The following is a 19,591-nucleotide window of genomic DNA, read 5'->3' as shown; positions in this document are numbered from 1 at the left end:
GAATATTTAAGCAAATCAAAGAGCAAGTAAAGATGTCCCTCTTTGACAAAAGGTATTTCACAGAATCTAACAAGTGGGGAAGGAGGAGAAAGACCAATTGCAGCTTACCTTAACGTATTCCAGGAATTCCAAAAGAAAGCTGCGAGACTGGACACAGCAAAGGAAACAACTGTTATTGTAAATTCATGAACATTAAATGCATCACAAACTTGCTGAGTGCAAACATCATAGAACAGTTTAGATTGCATAATTCTGAAGTTTTAACTGTGCGCACCGAGACACTGAACTGGAAAAAAAAAATTATCTAAATTTAACCTTATGAGGGATTTATGACAAGTATTCTCTAAGATGATGTGGCTCAGGTACAATTTAAGTGTTTTCTGAAAGGAAATCTTTGCATCTTTTACTCTTCCCATCACACATCCCCTGAAATAACCATGAGTTTGAGCTTCATTAAGTTACATACGGACACTGAGGATGTTTTGTAGAGAGGTAAAACCCACAATGACTCAGGACACAGCTCCTGCAGATGCCAAACGTGGAGGCCCAACCCTTTTACAAAGCCAAGCACCTGAAATCCAGTGCTTTCATGTGAGCAGCTCCATTTCCAAAGGCAATGCAAACAACGTGCATTGAAGTTAAGAGGAGATCAGGTTACTCCGCAGCCCTGGAAATCAATCAGCCTTAATTAACTGCTTTAGCTCTGGACTCAGGAGCTTAATTTTCAGCAGGAGTTTCGGCACAGCAGCCCCAACAACACAAGGCAGAGTCAGCTTTGTAACAGGACACTGAAGTGCTTCATCCACCACAAGGCAAGGGTGGCTTGTCCTTTCTGCAAGGCTGCTGTCTGCACGTTCTCATTTCTGAATACGACTTTTAAATCACCTCCAATTAAAGTTCTAACTCTCCACCCTGACCAAAGTTATCTCAGGTTGACTGACATCCAGGCATCAAGAGCGTTCCAAGCTCTTCAAGGTGAGAACACCCTTCTCTGTTCTCACATATAGAAAGATTTATTTCTTCTTGACAGGCAGCTGTGGGAACATGCGCAATAAACACATTCCAGCTTTAAAGGGTGCCTAAAGTGAACCAATTTAGTATTTAGGTACAAACTCATCTTCTAACAGGATAGGCACAGGTTTTTGAAAGAACTTTCAATGGAAAAATCTGCATTTTGCTGGTCTCTGCACCTTAAGAAATTCCTATCACCATCTCTTTGGGTTAATCCTGGTGAGATGGAGGAATTTTTCTTAATGGGAAGGGGTCCACAGTGAGAACTTGTAATGGGCCAGCATTGCTTGACATCAGGCACAAGCCCCTCAGCTCAGAGGCACTCTCAGTCACACTAAAGTAAATCCATTTAATTCAACAGGGTCACTTGAGCAGAGGAACAAATTCACAGAAGGGTGAAATAAATCCTTCTCATGAAATGCAGTGGGCAGCTCAAATTTGGCACTACAACCCAAGAGCAAGTCCAGCATCTGACGGCAAATAAATTGAGTCTAACAGGTTTTCAGCAGACAGAGCAGAGAACTCTGCCTCCCACAACAGCAAAACCTCTTCAGGTTTGCTGTGATATTATACCAAGCCTCACATTTCAACCACCATCCCCAGCAGCTCATTTGCAGGCAGTCACAGGAGAGCATGCAAGGATGTTTTGCATAAGTTTGAAATATTATCATTTGCAACATTAAATGTATAATTTTCCAGAGCATAATCCACAAGCACCCAGGCTGCGTCCTGTGAATTCTCTTAAAAAAAGTTTTTTAGGACAAGAACTTGGTTTTTCATTTGATTTCACAGTAGGTCTGCTGGTGGAGAAAATAAAGCCAAACCCAAGCAATTGCCCCCAAGATCTGTGGGCACCACCAAACTCCAAATTTAGCTTTGTGGGCTCACTCTTTATGGGTAATGACAGTAAAAGATTATCTAAATTCCAAAAGGAGTTTTATTTCAGCCCTTGGATGAGGGAAGAAAGGACTCATTTCCAGTGATATTTATTTCCCTTAGCACTCTAAACTAACTCATAGGGTCTGGTATGAGGAACTGTAGCATTCCCCAGGGAATATTCCAGGTTAACCTGTGCCACAGACACAATTTAGCTCTCACAGCAAAAACCTTTGGCTGACTCCTCCTTTCCAGTTCATTTTACAGGAGACAGAACGCAGTGAGTGCAACAAAGAGAAAGGAAACTGCAGAACCAGCCCAGCACATACCTGTTCCTCTGTCATTGACTCTTCAACCCCTTCCTCTTCAACTACAAAACTCTCCTTCAGCTTCAGGTACTCTTCATACTCTCTCTTCTCCTCTTCTTCCTTTGCCTTTCTTTTTTCCTCTTCCTGGACAGAAAAGATGACAAGGGGTCAGTCTGCTCCTCCCCAAGCTGGGTTTAGTTTTAAGTGAAGCAGCAGCTTCTCTCTCTGCAGTCAGGAGATAAGAAGTTTTCTAAAATGAGCTGAAGTTCTCCCTTGGTGGCATCACTAATTTCACAGGCCACCCTTGAGGCAGTGACCATCTCACACATGGTGTGAGCTCACACCAGACACCAAGGCTGGCTCTCACCAGGTCTGAGAGAGGGCACAAAACCACTCTTAAATAGCAACCTGCTGGCTTAATTTGCATGAATTTGCTTCTTCTGCAGATCCCGTGACAGGAAGTCCCTGCCCCAACTGCACTTTGATGCAACAGCCTCATTTTTTGGTAACTGGCCCCAGTTCTGCTCTGACACTTGAGCACCCTGGGAGTGACAACAAGGAGTCACACTGGTGTCCACCTGTGCGTGGGAAGAAGTTCCTTCTGTAAAAGTTACAAGTAAAATCAAGTTTTCAAGTAAAATTTCTTCCTTATGAAAGCTTTCCTTCAGCAAATTGTGCCTACGTGGAAGGTAAAGAACAGTATAAAGTATTCCAGGCGTAGGAAACAAGGTATGGTTGTATCAAAAAAGGGGTTTTTGCATGGTTGGCTGTTAACCAAAATCTTCAGGCTCTGCTTTTAGTTATCTGCAGTAAAATACTTCGTTGCCTGCCCTGAAAGAAATATTAAAGTCTTAAAAAAAAAAACCCAACCAAAATGCCAACCCAGAAAACTCCAAGCCCAACATCAATGACATGGTTTTGTAGAATTCACACATTCACAAAGCAAAATTGTGATTAAAGGTTTGGGAATGTGACAGATTACTTAATAAGTTATTAAAATAAGAACAGGTTTTTACTGGGAGTTCATAAATTCGCAGCTTTCCATGATTTTCTCTTAAAATTTATTCTGCTCTTCTCCAAAACACTTTACAAGTGTAAACTCAAAGGCTGGACTTGATGATCTTGGAGGAGGTCTTTTCCAATCTAAATGATTTTATGACTCACAGAGAATAAAAGTGGTTCCTTACAGGACTGTTTCCTCCACAGAGAAATTAATGTTTGTGCAGCACCTGGTACAAGGAGATTCCAAATTGACTGGCCTCTGGCTCTATCACATTCCAAAGGCTGATTAAAAACTTGGACAGATGAGTTCTTCAAATTTCAGTGACAATCTCGGGGCATTCCTTTGCCATTAGCACAGGAATTGATCTTTTAAAGAACAATTATATTGATTTCTAAATGCTTGCCGTGCTGCATCTTTGACACTAATATGGTAATTGCTTCCTTTAATAGTTGGAAAGCAAACATTTGTTCCATTAAACCAGGAACAGACAGGAGCAGGTCATTAAATATATTGGAAAAAATCCATATTAAAAAGGATGCCCTGTAAGGCCAAAACCATCAAGGTACCAGAAGTGGGGATGGGAGAATTGCCCTTCAATAAAAACCAAAGAGAAAAGAGTATTTGGTTGCCATTTTATTTAACCAAATTCCCAGAAAGTCAGGAGAAAGACTCTTGCCAATATCCCAGGATGAGAAAAACAGGACTGAAAGGATCTGACTGTATCTGCAAAGCCAAAGCCATTTTTTAAACTGCTATCTCATGAAAAATCTACAGATCTGAGGAAGCTCTTGAGACAAAACAAGACCATTTTTGGGTCATTCATCACTGTAACAATTAGCCCAACAGCACATTTTCTCCCTATAAGCATTACAGGTGCCAAGAACAACAAAACCATATTTCATTTGGAAGTGACAACAATTGTTCCTTTCTTGTAACTGCAATAAATTTAACCTTGATCCTGGAAAGCCATGAATAAGGTTCTTCCCCTGGTCTATTAGAGACCTTGTAATTCAGCAGGGTTTGAAAATGAGGGGGAAAAAAAATAGTCACAAAACCTGAAAACTGCTTTGGCAAATAATTTCTAGATGGTTCTACAAAATAAATAAATGATCAGAAGACAGTGTCCCATTTGTAACTGAGAGCAACAATAACTAAAATGTATTTTCCAGTTTCTGGACGGCCTAACAAATGAAAAAGGCTCCTCCCTGCCTTCCTTCCCTACCTGAAGAACAGTATCTTCCATTTTTTTAAAGCATCTCAGCACTTCCATTTCCAACACAGGCAGAAAAGCAGCTCTGCTGTGAGACTGGCAAAGCACTCAAGCTACCAGCCCCTTTTCTTTTGCTCAAAAGCCAACAGGAACCCGTTTTCCAGATGCTAAATTCTGGTCAGCAGAGCATTTCCAGGTGGTCTGAGCCACTGCTCTGGTAGCTGAAGTGTGTCAGCCCTCCAAGCTTGTAGCCTCTTCTGTAACACAAAGTACTTCCAGATGCTTTTTCATCTAATAATTAAAAATTCACGCACAACCTCATATACTTGACAACCTAAATGCACCTATGATTCAATCACTGCAGAAAAAGAAGGATTTAGCCAGGCTGTGACCTGGTCCAGAGCCAAGAGCAGGGATGACTTTGCCCAACTGCACGAGGAGAATCCATGAGGAGCAGGAAAACCCGGAGCAGTCGGGATGTCTGGTCACATTTATTCCCAGCTTTTTTCCCCAGAACAAACAATCCCACTTTGACAATATTTTTATTGGGGAAAAAAAAAATAATTAATCACTCAAACCTTTCTTCCTTCTGTTCTTTTCCTGTCAAAATGCCCACATTATCACTGCTGGGTTGACTCTACCTCTGCTTGCACCGGTCTCATGTGCAACCCCAGAGCTTCCAGAGCTCCATGCAGTCCATGGAGAGCTCCTTCAGCACTCCAGGAGACCCAGCACATTATCTCTCTTCTCCCACATGCTCGAGTCATGCAGCAGTTCCATGGAAGCTTCAGGGTCACATTTAGGCAGCAGCATTCCCACAAAACCCAGTGTGTCTGCAGGAATAACCCACGGGAACAGGCTCAGCCCCTCAGGGTCTGCTCAGGGAACGGAGCCCAGGCCTTGCTTCCTGCAAGGGCACTCGGCTCAAATACAGGTTTTAAACCCCAAATCTTGGTCTGGCAGGTGTTTTGAGCCCTCCCCACTGAGATCTCAGCAGTGCAGCAGCGGCTCAGAGCTCAGAGAGGCTGGGCCACCTCCCCCAGCCATGGGTGGGGTGCTGGGGAAATCCCAGCAGCCTGGAAATTTGGTAACTGTAGATGCTTCCCTTCAGCTGCTTTTATTTTTTTTTTCATTTTTTGAAGCAGGTTTGCCTCTCTCCTCATTTACCTAAATGTCACCCAAACTGTGGAGCACTCATACAGTGTAAAGATTGCTTTTTGGTCAGTTCACTACACTGCATGTGAAGAACAAATTTTTGACAATATTTTTATTGGGAAAAAAAAATTAATCACTCAAACCTTTCTTCCTTCTGTTCTTTTCCTGTCAAAATGCCCACATTATCACTGCTGGGTTGACTCTACCTCTGCTTGCACCGGTCTCATGTGCAACCCCAGGGCTTCCAGAGCTCCATGCAGTCCATGGATCTTCAGCATTCCAGGAGACCCTTCCCAACTCCAGGAGACCTTTCCTATACTGGATCTGGGCAGCACCAATTCCCTCTGCACCCAGTCCCATCTGCTCACCAAGGACCTGGACTTGCTGTGAGGTTCCTTTCAGATCATCACCCTCTGCTTGCCTCTCACCTTCATCCCAGGGATTATTTCCAAACACATTCCTTGTGCCAACTGCACAAGGGCCCAGCCTTTTGCCAGGTGAAACCCAGAGCATCCTGAAAAGTCTTGCAGGCTTAAAGCTGGATTTCTGGGATCACAAGTTTTGCTCAGGAGGTTCTGGGATGCTGCTTGAGTGGAGAAGATCTCCCTGCTAGTGAGGAAGGCAGAGCCAACACTGGACACTCTCCAACCACCACCTGTACCTGTCATTCCTTTGTTTCTAGCTGTTCCCTTAATGTGCAGGATGAGGAGGAGCATCCTGGTTCCCATGCCAAGTGCTCAGAGGTGCATGGACCAAAGCAACCCTCCTTGCAGAGCATGCAGGTTTTGTGCTGTTAGTGCAGCTCCTGCAGGAAGCAAGAAGGGACTTTACAGTAAATAATTTGGCTCAGAGCAGGTGGATCTGTAGGAGTCCTGCCCCCCTCACTGCTTAGGCAGAATAAGTGTCCTTATCCCCTCAAAATCAGAGGAGAATGAGTTTTCTGCAAGCTTTTCAACTTGTGCTTCTTCAAAAGGAATCAATTTTCAGGAAAGGATACACACTTGAAAACTGATGCTTGAACTGGAGTCGTCTCCATCAGCCTCCAGAAATGCACTGTTTATGTATGAAAAAATGGATGTAAATGCCAAACAGATAATGAAAAGCTCTGCTGAGAAACACTCCATGCTCACATAACGCTAAACATAATAAAATCACTGAAAATTGGTGCCACTTCTTAGGTGATCAAGTATCAAATCAAAGAGTCAAAACTTCAGGGTCTGAGTCCTCAAAAAGCTCCAAGAGGACCCTTGTGTTCATGGCTGATCCTCCCTTTCCATGGCTCTGAAGATCCAGGCCATTTTTATTCAGGGACTTAAACACAAACTTACAAAAATCCCTGTGCAGAGGTAAAGATCAAAAAATAAAAATAAAAAAAAATAAAAAAAGCTCTCTTAAGTGAGCAAACAGCAAGGTTTTGTATGAAGACCCTGCACTGCAACATCAGAGGAAGTTGGCTCTCATTGATAAACCAGCTCACCACCAAAAAACTCCAAGAGGTGAAAGGGAAATCCCCAGGGCAAAGCAAGGCTGAGGCAAATGCCAATTATAAAGGAGCTTCCTCAGGCCTGCAGCCAATCAGGTCAGCAGAGCACTGCAAAGGAAACCTGAATTTAAAAATATATTATCTGGTTTGCAACGCTGAAGCCAAGGGGCAACCACATTTTATTTATAAGTGCATACAAATCTATTTAAATAGAAGCAGGGGGGTATTTTTCTCAAGAATATGCAAGCTTTTAGCCCCCATAACTCCCCTGAAGGGAGTTTAGCACGATTTTGGTAGTACTTCTTGGGAGAGAGAGTGAACAAAAGGTGAAATTGTAATTTAGCTAAGAAATCTGGCTGTGCTTGTTTGGGGATTTGCCACTGTCACTGTACCTGCAGAAATACTCTGATGTGCTGGAAAAGGAAGGGAAAAATGAGGTTATCTGACAACTGCAACAATTCTCAGACAAAATTCAGTGATAAAATCTAACTTTCTTGTGCCTTGTGGGATTATATAAACTACAGCAATGTGAGTAGTCAAAATGCCTCCAAAAACCACACAACCAGCTGGATTTTACCTCAAGACTATCAGTCACTACTTGACCTACCTTTCAGGATTTTGCCTTTCCATCTCCTAATTTATAGGGAGCATCACCCCGAGTAGTCCACAAGGGCTTACTGGTGACAAAACATTCCTCGTGGAAAGGAAGGATTCCTTCCCCAGAGGAACATATAAATGACATTTTATCCTATGTATTCTCCAAATCCCACAATAAACCCAATGATCCTTTCACTGCTTGCAGGGGCCTAGAAGAGAGGCACCATCCTCCCCATCATTTGCAACAAGATTGGAAAGATAAAATGATATGATCCTAAAGACATGCTCTGCTTACAGGCACAGTAATCAAGTATCCATTAATTCCATTTTTCTCTCTTTCCATCACCCTGTCAAGACTAAATCACTGCAGGTTTGTTGTTACCAACTCCCTGTGGTGCTGCTGCCTTTGCTGAGTGAAGCAGGAATTGGAGCAATGCAGCCTAAACACGGACAAGTCTTGAATTGTTCTGTTTCCTCTTCAAGACTTGGATAAGAACAGACTTAAAATTACCAGAAAACAGTTGAGGATGGACCTTAAATATTGTCAGATACATTTACTTCGACACACCCTCAAAATGTTCACCAGTTCCTGGATTATCAATTTAGACACAAGGAAAAAAAATAAAATATTGAAAGGGTTTTCCTCTGAGAGGCAGAATAATGTTGCTCATGTAGCCTGGTGGGTTGGCTTTGCTCTCCTGATAAATAATGGGAAAAATAAGCAATCAAAGCAAACTAAAATGGCTTAAAATGACAGAATTTAAATGTCTGAGGAAGGTATTGGCTAAAGTGAACAACAAGCTGGATCCTGGCATTTGGGCAGTCCTCCCAATTCTAGTAAGTACTCCCTTGGATTGTTGTGCACAAAATTTAAAAACCAAAACAAATAAAAAAAAATCAGAGCCCAAAAAAAATCGCCACCACCACAGGGTTATATTCCTCTTTTTCACTGAGCCTTGCAAAACAGAGGTGGAAGTGCTTTAGTGCAGTCTTTACTAGGAATACTGAAAACTAAAATAAAAATAATAAGACTTTCCTCATTCAAACAAAATAAATTATGGAGCCCTAAACTGAATAGAAACAATTTAAAAAAAAAATCTTAATAAGCACTCTCTGTGTGAAGAGATCTCTGGTTAGAATTTCACCCTTACTTTCTACTCAACTTTTCAACCATGGCTGACTGATCCTGATTATCCAGGTAAACCCCAGGTCAAACCCACAGGCAGTCCCAGGATAACATCCCTGTCCTGTGCTACAGCTTCCTTCGAGCAGGTTGGCCAAACTCAGCTTCAATTTGGTTTTTTTGGAACTCTCCTGCCCCCCCTGGAAGGACTTGGAAGTTCCAGTGCCACTGGAAGTGACACTTACACAACGTCAGTGTCCAGCCAGTGCATCCTTCTAATTCCCCCAAAGTACTGGAGTCATCCCAACTCACTCTTCAGGGTTTCGAGGATATTAAATTCTCAGAACCATAGGAAAATATTAAAATAAATAAATCAATAAATCAGGGAACTGAGCAGAAACAAAACATATAAAGGAATAAGTCACTGGAGGGAAAACTTGCCATCAGAGTTCTCCATTATGCCAAGCCCCACAGAGATGGGCTTTAGAGGCAGCCAGAGCTCATCCTGCCCCTTTCCAAGCTGGAATTATGAGGGGGAGAAACCGGAAATACTTGGGAGAAAAGTAGAGTGGCTGCAGGGCCCAGAAGGCAGGAGCTGGTGCTGCTAGAGTGTGTGGACAGGGAAAAAGAGGCAGCCGTGGATCCAGAGGAAGCCAAGTCTGTTCCAACACACCTTTGGAGTGGCCAAGATCAGCTGTTCAACCTCAAGGTTCACTCTTTGACCCCCACCAGGTATTTCTGAATTCATTCATCTCTCTGAAAGGGAAGCTCTGGAATTACTAATCTCCTGGAAGTTTGTTCAAGCTGCTGTACAAGTCAAAGTCTTGGGCTACGCTACATAACCTGATGATTAGAACAGACATTCTCCTCCTCCAACTTCTGAAATTCAGGAGACTTGTACTGATGAAAAGGAAATAAGAGAGTTCAGAAGAGGAAGGATTTGTGGGGGAATAACCCCAGAGGTAAATGGATATTCACATAAAGATCTCATGGATACAATCTGCATGTGGAACATGTACATTATTTCTTTAAAACATTGCTTTTTCCTGCCTTCATGCCTCCAACAGAGGAAAGGGAAAATTGTCTTTTCCTTTCTTAAAACGTTATCAGCAATGCACTCCACTTACACAACCTGCACTCAGAACAAATGAAAATAAATCTACAGACCAGAGACACACATTTTCATGCACATAAGTATCCCAAAAAATTCCCCAGTGAGAGCTGGAGGCTGTGCTCTCCTGGGACAGCAATTGTTCAGCACAGGACTGTGCAGAACACCTCGGTCCTGACCTCCAGCAGCAAAAAGCCACCACAACTTGCAGCAGCACCAGAGCATGAAGTTCTCAGCCAGCAGCACTGATGCCCCAAGTACACAAAGCAGTTCTGAACTAAGTTTTCCTCCCTCACTAGTGAAAATTATTCAACAAAAGCATTTCAGTTGAGCAGCACCTGTTTTTCTGGGTCACTGCTGCTGTCACACACTGTCACGTGCGCAGTTTAGAAACCTTTAACTGGGAGGCACGTGTAAATATGGATAATTGGAACAAAATTATATGATTTTACACAACAAAAGTTGCAAAATCACTTGTTGATGCCTTTCCCTTTCTGCCCTGCTGGTCACAGCTGGCAGCTCAAAGGGAACAGGGGCCCAGGGAAGTTGGGAAATCTCTGTCCTTGGGAGACACTCGGAGCTCTCCTGGTCAAAGTCCTGAACAAGCAGCTCTGCCTGGACATGGTTTGAGCAGGACACACAGAGTTCCCTCATCACAGATCTCACACAAAGCAATTCCAAAGACAAACCTGGTCCAGTATTTCCGTGGATAAACACAACTAACCCCACCTGTCGTTCCTCCTCCAGCCGTATCCTCTCCTCTTCTTTCCTCCTTTCCTCCTCTCTTTTGGACTCAAGTCTTCTCCTTTCTTCTCTCTCTGCTTCCTCAGCCTAAAAAAAACAAACATTATGCAAACCAAGCCTTACTCTTCCTGAGTGTACATTTTTTAATTTCATACTGTGATAGCATGAGGGGGTTTCTTACCATCTTCCTAAATCCATGCTCAGAAAGAAACATTAAAAATAATAATAATAAAAATAAAAAGTCAAATCCATTTAACTTCCCCTCCCCTTTAGAATTACCCCTCTCCCTTGTATTTATCTGTACCTCAATAAGGCTTTAAGTTTATTACTGTAGTAATATTAAGCCATATTGTGTCATGGCATTCCATTTCTCCTCACTTAAAGTTTAGTTAGAATGGACCCTAAAAGGAGAGGAAAACAAAGGATTGGGAATATAAACTCTGTAAAACCAAGTGAATTCAAATTCATCATTAACCTGGGCAAAATCTCTTAAAAAAACTTGTACTGGTCTCTTAAAATACTTTTGTTTTTGTTTTTAAGCCAAAGGGATTGTTGAGAAATGGGGGAAAATAAAAAGGGTGTTTAGTGTATTTTTTTATAGATTTTTTTTCTTCAGTATCCTCAGTACACTTGAATTTGAAAATATATTAAGAGAACAAGCAGAAAACATTCAAATGGAGGATCAGTGGCTTTGAATGTTTCAGAGGAAAAGCCCCAACCAAGGAATTTATCTGTCTGCATGGGAAAATAAAAATCAGCATGTTTTAAAATGAAATAAAAGATTCCTCACTCCATCAACTGATGCTCATCTAATTTTACTCAACTTTGCTCAGATTTTCCACAAAAAAGAGGCCAGTTAAATAGAATGAATGTGGAAAGTAACAACACAGTGATGAGAGCACTGAGTGAGTGAGAAAAGGTTCACAGTGGAAGTTTATATAGAACATAATAATTAAGTTTATTACCAACTGCCCCATCTACAGGACAGGTATCACTACACTGTAAAGCAGACACTGGATTTAAACCTCAGGGGACACTAAAATCCCCAAGATGGGATTTCAGGAGCTTGGTTTGGACTCTCTACACATTAAAAATGTTCATTTAGAGTCTGCAAAAAATATAAAGAACAACTCAAAGGAATTAGTGCACAACTTGCTGCCTTCCACAAGCACACTTCAGAAAGTTGCAAAGAGCCTGCTGCTTCCCTGGAATTAACAGCAAAATGCTTTTCATTGTTCCCAGTCCATAAAAACAATAAATGGATGATCCTCATGGATCCTTTCTGACTCAGAATATTCTGTAAACACAGGCAAAGCCAAACCAAGTTTTTGCACTATGAGAGCACATGAAACACCACTCACAACTGCCCACGGTTTTGTCACACTGTCACAACAACACTATGTGGGTTTGGGGGTATTTTTAAGGGCAGACAGCACTGACATTAAGGCACAAGCCAATGGAAACATCTAATAAAGAGCACTGAAGTTTTAACTCCTTTCCTCCCCACAAAAATGCCAGAGAACTGAATGGAAAGAAAACGAGACTCCATTTTCCTTCTTGGGATATGACAGAAAAAGCTGAATTTACAGTTTTAAAATAAATCAACAATGTTTGTAGTGATGCCACTGGTTTTGCCTTTCTGAGGTGTCTCTCACCTCCAGTTCTTTGCTGAGCTGTTCAGGCTCTGCTTGAAGCTTGATACGTGGCAGGAAACACTCACCTCTCTCTGTGCTTTCCTGGCTTGTTTCTCCTCTAATTTCCTCTGCTTCTTTGCTCCAATTTTCCCAGACACCTGAAATTCTGGCACCTCCTCGGCATCCTCTTCCTCTGCAACATTGCACAAATGACAAATTGTAAACTGCCTGTAAAAAAACCTCCCTTTGAGAAAATTCCCGGGAAAGCAGCAGCAGAGGGAAAGGAGACACACACACACTTCAGGCAGGACCTATTGGATGGAAAAAAAGGCAAAAAAAAAACCAACATACAAGACTGCCAAAGCCACAGAGCAGAAGTAACAAGGCAAACACACAGTCAAGTGAAGGCAGAAGGAAAAATTCCCTTGATCTTTCGAAGGAAGGCTTTTCATGAGTGTTTCCTGCTTTCCACAACTAAAAGAGGCATTTTCTCTTACACATAAATTCAGGAGACTTGTATTGATGAAAAGGAAATAAGAGAGTGCTAATGGTGTCATTATGTATCTGCTGAACGACTTTCTTCCCAGTCACCTTTAGGCTTTGCACTAGAGACATCCATTGAAAAAGTGGGATTCAGAGGCACACCACTCATCCACTGGTTCTGGCTGGATATAACTAATCTTTAAGGGAAGAGGGGAAAAAAGTCCCTGAAATGTAAACCTGACTGCAAGAAAATGACATGTAAGCAGTTGCCTGTTTTATTAGTTCCTTGGTTGTTTAGAGAGGTGATTTCTGCCACTGTGAAATATGGGAGAGTCTTGCTCAAAGGGTGTGCAAATGAGTATTTCTGCTCTCTCAGGGGCTAAGGAAGAAGAGTTTTAAAGGCTGCCACTTCCTCAGGAAGCTCAGCAACATCTGGCCACCTCATTTCCTGGTCTAGAGTAGTCCTTGATCCCACCACATAAGCACTGTGGACTGACCTCAACATTCCAAGAGAAATCTTCAGCTCACTCCATGGAACACCAAACAAGACATGGAGATTCACGTGCCTGAATCAGATGGCAAGATCAAAATGGAAGATCTTCATATGTGGCTCCCTTTTTGGGTAACATAATTGATATTTTGAGCACCCACAGTGCTGGTATGCTTGATGCTGACTTCAGATCCAGACTGGAAGAGATTTGCCAGGGCTGGTGCCAGGACGTTTTCTGTAGGGAGCTCTCTGGTCCCCTTTTTTGGGAACCCCAAAAGCTGCTGTAAAAGGGGCACATGGATGAACGAGACCCCCCTTCTTTTATGTGCAGAATTAGGTTTGAAACACTCTTGTTTTGCTGATTCCAAGACACAGGACAGGACCATGGTTAAGCCACAGAGACGCATCCTGAGAATCAAATGTAACTGAGAGCTGTGTAGGTGGCTCTCAAATAACTGAGCTGTTTTCAGGAGATGGAATTAATATGAGCCTGGTTGCTGAATTGGGCTTCAGAGAATTACTGGTGCCTCATTACTGAGATGATCAAAAGGGTTCCCCCTTCCTACACCACACAGAGCAACGGGGGATACTCAGACTTGACACAGTTGCTTCTGCAGTTCTGCTGAAGCTTAAAATAACTTTATTTATATTTCAAATAGGGAGTCAAGGGGAGTTCCAAACACAATGGGTGAGCAACCCAGCATTAGCAGTTATTACTCCAAAATGAACAGCTCAGTACTGGTATTACTGCTTAGAAAATTATTTCTGGCACACACCACAAGCATAAAACACCATCTATGACACTGTTCCACCCGAGGCTCTGAGGGTTTCTCAGATTTCATCTATATTAAGATTACCTGAGCCAGACATTAGGCAGGAACCTAAGCAAGGCTTTTAAAGCCTTATTCCAGTCCTGGATCAAACATGCCTTTGTTCAGGAGCATTTGCTTTCCTCCTGTTTGAAGCATCTGATGCGATCCCTGAAGTGCCACAGGTGGTGCAGACACAGCCTGCGATTCAGCAGAGCTTGAAAGGCCAACACTGCACTAAACCTGGGTGCAATTAATGTGTTCTAAATAAACCTGAGCGTGCTGACAGGAACACAAACACGGGGTAAAAGTATTTGCTGAATCAATTTGTTATTACAGTAGAGCATCTCCACCGAAAGCAGAGAGGTTGCTGCACACAGCCAGCAAGATTTCTTGATTTAATTTTAAATAAAGCAGCATCTTTTAACAATCACTTTTCACACACTCAGAGCTGTGACAACAACAGGAGACTCCATGGGGGGGGTCAGTTCCATAGGAACATGCATTCCACCTACTCGTGAGCCTCAGATGAGATGCAACATGTTAATTGTGTGTGAAAGCAGTTTATTATCACCCAAAGCACTACGGTTGGGCAGCCTGGGTATGCACTCAGCTGGGAAACACAGGCATCAGTTTGATGCCATCATTAAAAAAGCCAGAGGGCAGGGATAGGTGGGATACTGAGAAGGAATTCCTCCCTGTGAGGGTGGTGGGGCCCTGGCCCAGGTTGCCCAGAGAAGCTGTGGCTGCCCCTGGATCCCTGCAAGTGTCCAAGGTCAGGTTGGATGGGGCTTGGAGCAATCTGGGCTAGTGGAAGGTGTCCCTGCCCATGGCAGGGGGGTGGAACGAGGTGATCCTTCATCTCCCTTTCAACCCAAACCATTCCATGATTTCCAGAGCTTGCAAAGCATTCCCACCACTTTCCAGCACCAAGAGGCAGAAAGCAGAAACAATCTGACTCAGAGTGATGTTTTCACACCACTTGACGTGTTCTGCTTTACACAAACATGGGTTTGCTCACCTGGCCAAGCTGAGAGGCAGCTTCAGGGAATCTTTGCTTTCCCTTAATATTTTGAACATACTGAGAGGCAGCACAACAGGAAAGAGTTAAAAGTCACAGAAGCTGAATCTCTTGAAATTTACAGATTACTTTTCAAAAAGGCTTCCTAATACCATCAGCTGGAGTGCTGATGTTTTCAATCATGACAGGAATTTACAGGCTACTGTATACAAAACATGCAAAAAACTCCAAAAGAAACAACCAGCACATATTTTAGTTATCACAGAATCACAGAATGGTTTGAGTTTGAAGGAACTTTAAAGATCATCTCATTCCCCCCTCTCCCATGGGCAGGAACACCTTCCACTAGATCAGGGTGTTCCAAGCCCCATCCAACCTGGTCTAGTTGTCCATGTCATTCATGTGTCAAAGGGTCCAGAACTTGCATTAAGTTCTGGAATTGAAGCAAATGGATTCCCATCTGTGAAAAAGAACTCACAAAAAGTCCTTAGGCCAGAGCCAGCTGCTTTATTTACTATTTATGCAGCACCTAAATAAAGGAGTAGAGAAAAGAGGGGGAAAGATGCCAGTCAAAACAAGGAGCTCATCTTGAAAGCAGATGATGTTATTAACAGCATGTTATTAACATCAAAGAGATGTGTGACACCAGCCACTGAAGGGAATTGGACCAACATATGGAAAGGTGTGGGCACTCCTGAGTAACACAGCCCTGTGGTGGGACTAATAATAGCCTAATAACTAGTCGTAATTTTTATTTTTTTTTTTAATTTCTTAATTTAATTTGGTGTATCTCCAGTTTAGAAACAGAACAAGACATTGGTTAATTAATCTGAAGCCACAAAATCGGTCAACGCTTGGGACAGAAAAAGTGCAGCACAAACAAAGGACATCAGACCTTTAGAGCAGAACTCAAATGATGAAGTTTATTCTCAAGTAAAGTCATTTGGCAGAAGTGAGAAACCACACACCTCCCTCCCCCTTTCCACAGTCTGTGCTCGAACTGGCTCCAGGACAGACACACTGTGGGCACTTCGACAACACCAAAGTCACTGTATGAGTAGCAGCAAGTCAAAATTGACTTTTGATTCACTAGTTGGGATATTAGTCAAAGTTTAACTGTACTAGAAAGGTTTTCCTACTGATTAAGCATTAAAATGATTTCCACCACTGCAATTAATGCAGCTTCATTTCACCAGAACCTTGTGGGACCAACATCGCTGCTTCTAAATTTACACATTTTCCAGATCTTTCAGCACTCAGAAAAAGTGCTTCTTATTTTAAGAAATTTCAGCACAAACACATCCTTCGCAGATTTATGCACAATATCCATCACGGAATGGGGATCAAAAATTATTTTTTAAATTATTTTTCCCCCAAACTAGCAGAAAACACTCACGCAAGATTTTTTTTTTTAGCTGCGAGATTTGAATGCTGAACTTAGATGCTATAAAAAGCAACAATGGGCATTTTAACATGCCCAATTATAATTTTTAAACCTTTAAAAACCTTTTTTGTTTTGTGCTTTTCTTTCTCAGTGGTGACTTACGGTTAAAAAGAATAATTCTGATCTCCAAGTCTTGCCATGCAAAAGAAGAGAGGAACTCATGATTTCATTTATGTTGGACTTTAACTTTTCTTTATCATGTTTTATTTACAAGCTGCCAAAAGCAGAGAGCCCATAGCCTGTACCAGTTTGGAACAAATAATAAAAGTAACCTGACGAAACCAGATTATTTCTTTGATGCAGTCCTCACTTTCTGTTTGTTAAAAAAAACAAACCAAACCATAACAGCCCATACAAAGTCCCATTTTTTGGTAAGACTTTTTGCAACAAGTCAGAGAGGTCATTCCTGAGGTGTGGAAGTGAGTGTCTTTCAAAATTAAACCCTTGAAATCCTTCCTGGAAACCTACTGGGTTGTTTAGGCTTTCCTGGCACGTCCTTCCCTTCTGCCTCATTTCTTCACGGAGCTCCCACACTCCCACCACACTGGGGCTGCCCAGTGGTCTTTGTTCTGCTGGACACTTGGAGATGGCTGTAATTTCTTAGGGAAGTCTGTTTTCTTTATCACCTTGCCACGATCGAGGTAATTACGCTCACCATTTTCAGTCAACAAAAATGCCACCCCCTCACACCAACAGCAGCAAGTGTTGGTTCAAGACACCCTTTCAGGGGATAGAAAACCTGGGCTGCAAAACCTGTGTCCTACTCTCCAACTACCCAAACAACCAGGCAGGCAGGTTTTCTCCTCACGTTTGCACAAAGTCAGAAATAGTGTCCAACAGCCCTCCAAGCTAACACACATTTGCCTCACATCCTCAGCCTCGTTATTTTTACCACAGCGGGGTCAAAATGACCCCACACCATTCCTGCCATTATTTGTTCATCCTCACAAGTTTCTCGTCACTTGACAGGAAATTTTTTATGGGAACATCAAGTGGCTGGGTCACTTTCTGCTCCAAGACACAAAAAAACAGAGTGTCAAAGTACCACCTTCACCTCTGAGCTCTTTGCAGTGCTCAAGGCACGATGAGTGAAGGGACAAGCTCAATTGGAGACCTGGAGTTTTTCTGCACATGACCAGCAAGCAAGAGAAAAGTTTCAATAAAATACCTTTATGTTCACCCAAAGGTGATCAGAGTCCAAGTGGATGCACTCAGAGCATCAGCCAGGCACAAACAAGAGCTAAGAACACCCTCCTCAATCAGTAAATAAATGGGATTTGAAACTGGAAAATGGCTAATGCTATTTATCCACACTACCCCGTGCTCCAAAGAACATTTAACCCACCTCCAGTTTATTCCCTTTCCTTTTCCTCCTTGCTCAGCTTGGCCTCTCCTGCCCTAAATGATTAATGCCTGAAATCCTCACCCATTTATGCCTTGCAGCGGGTTCGTTTTCATCTTGGCTGTAACTTGCCCACAAAGCCACCTCTGTCTGGGTTCAATTTAAATTAAGATACACCAGAGCTAATTAAGTCTGCGAGCTGGGATATCAACCCAACCACATGAATACACAACTCTCCTTCCAGATTCCTTTTCCACAGGGAAAGGAGTAGGCACCCTCCTACAGAGCACACCAACTTTAACAGGGCTGCAGGAAAGGCAGGAATGTTATGGCTGGAATTAAATTGGCCAATTTAAGGCAATCAAACCCATTTTTCTAAAGCCAGCCTGGAAGTCACGCTGGTGGAACACTCTCAGGGGTCTCAGTCATTTTGAGAATCACTTTGTCACCAGGGAAAACTGTCTCCCCAGCAATCTCTGGCCATCAGAAGGTATTAACAGTTGCTGGTTTTCTAACTGAGACCTCCTTTGAGAACTCGACTAACCACTGAAAAGCATTGCTCAGCACACTGGGGCAGTGTGGGCACCCAGCTGGGGGCCTGTCCCACAGCACAGCCCACGTGGAACCTGTGAACAGGGAACCCACCACCCTGTGGTGTCATTCGGGTGGGAAAGTCGAGGCATTTAGTGCTTCACCCTTTATTTTCAGTCTGTGACAATCTCCAAGTAATTCCGGGGTCTCACCCCACCCCACTGAGCTAAAGGAAGGATTACAACCTGGTTTAGTTCCACTGACAGTCGGTGTAGATTTGAATATTCAAAATACTCATTGACTATCCTTTTCTGTGTTAAATGACTCCTTATGCAGACTTGCAAGTAAATCAGATTTCAGCTACAGAAGGAACTATTAAAAGTTTTCGAGATTCTGACCCTGGTTCCCTAGAGGGTTTGGGGTTTTTTTTCTTCTCCCCCATTACTCTGTCAGAGATCTGAGTCCTGGCACAAAAACAACAACTCAGCACAGGCAGCAGAAACCGTGGGCTACCACTTTACCCTTGAAGCTCCTTTCTCATTCTGGAATTGAAATCTGATTGTTGGATGGAAAACAGAAAACCCTCGTGGGTAACCACAACTCCAAAGTCTGCAAGTGCTGCTTTGAGGCCGTTTCCCCAGCACAACTGGCTCCCAACAGGCAGAACACAGACCCAGCCAGGGCATCCTCACACCCTCCCTGAGAGACAGTCCTGGGTATCTTGCAGGGTTGGTGAAGAAATCACATCTGGGCAGAAGCTGGAGTGACACAGAACAGGATCAGGCAGCTCTGCCCAAAGTTCATCACATTCCACACACAGGACAGAAACTTCCTAGTGAAACATTTCAATGAATTCAACAAGGAAAAAAGAAACCCACTCCAGTGGCAGATGATCAGAAGCCTCCTAAAGCAACATGAGCTTTTAGAAGGCAAAACTGAAGAAGCCAGACTGGTTTGGTTTTGGCATTTCTGTCTGAACTGCCAAATAACTTTGCTCTTCAGCCCTGGGTGCCCCAGCTGGTGCTGCACTGCCTGGCATCACACATCACTCTCTGGGCTCTCTCTCCATGTGAGTCAACTACTCCTGTGACATAAAACTCTGCTGTGGGGAGAACTTGCTGCTTCAACAAGCTGAAATGGAGGCAGTTATTTGCCCAAACTGCTTTGCATTGTACTGACATGGAGAAAATGCACTGAGGGGACAAATCCAAGAGGG

At 42.9% G+C, this 19,591-nt stretch overlaps 1 protein-coding gene across 2 annotated transcripts in view; it reads right to left on the bottom strand.

Annotated features, from left to right (window-relative positions):
* DDRGK1 (DDRGK domain containing 1) overlaps positions 1 to 19,591 on the bottom strand; it is a 35,879-nt gene that overhangs the window by 7,230 nt on the left and 9,058 nt on the right. For both annotated transcript variants that reach the window (XM_032686177.1, XM_032686178.1), the window contains exons 3-6: positions 12,342 to 12,448; positions 10,607 to 10,708; positions 2,217 to 2,339; positions 109 to 147 (exon numbers count right to left, since the gene is read on the bottom strand). In XM_032686177.1, the coding sequence (XP_032542068.1) occupies positions 109 to 147; positions 2,217 to 2,339; positions 10,607 to 10,708; positions 12,342 to 12,448 (371 nt within the window). The remainder of the gene's footprint in view (positions 1 to 108; positions 148 to 2,216; positions 2,340 to 10,606; positions 10,709 to 12,341; positions 12,449 to 19,591) is intronic.

Source organism: Chiroxiphia lanceolata, chromosome 4 (genome assembly GCF_009829145.1).
Source record: "Chiroxiphia lanceolata isolate bChiLan1 chromosome 4, bChiLan1.pri, whole genome shotgun sequence".
Taxonomy (NCBI): Eukaryota; Metazoa; Chordata; class Aves; order Passeriformes; family Pipridae; genus Chiroxiphia; species Chiroxiphia lanceolata.
Note: the sequence above shows the minus strand (reverse complement) of the source record. Positions and strands in the feature narration are given on the sequence as shown.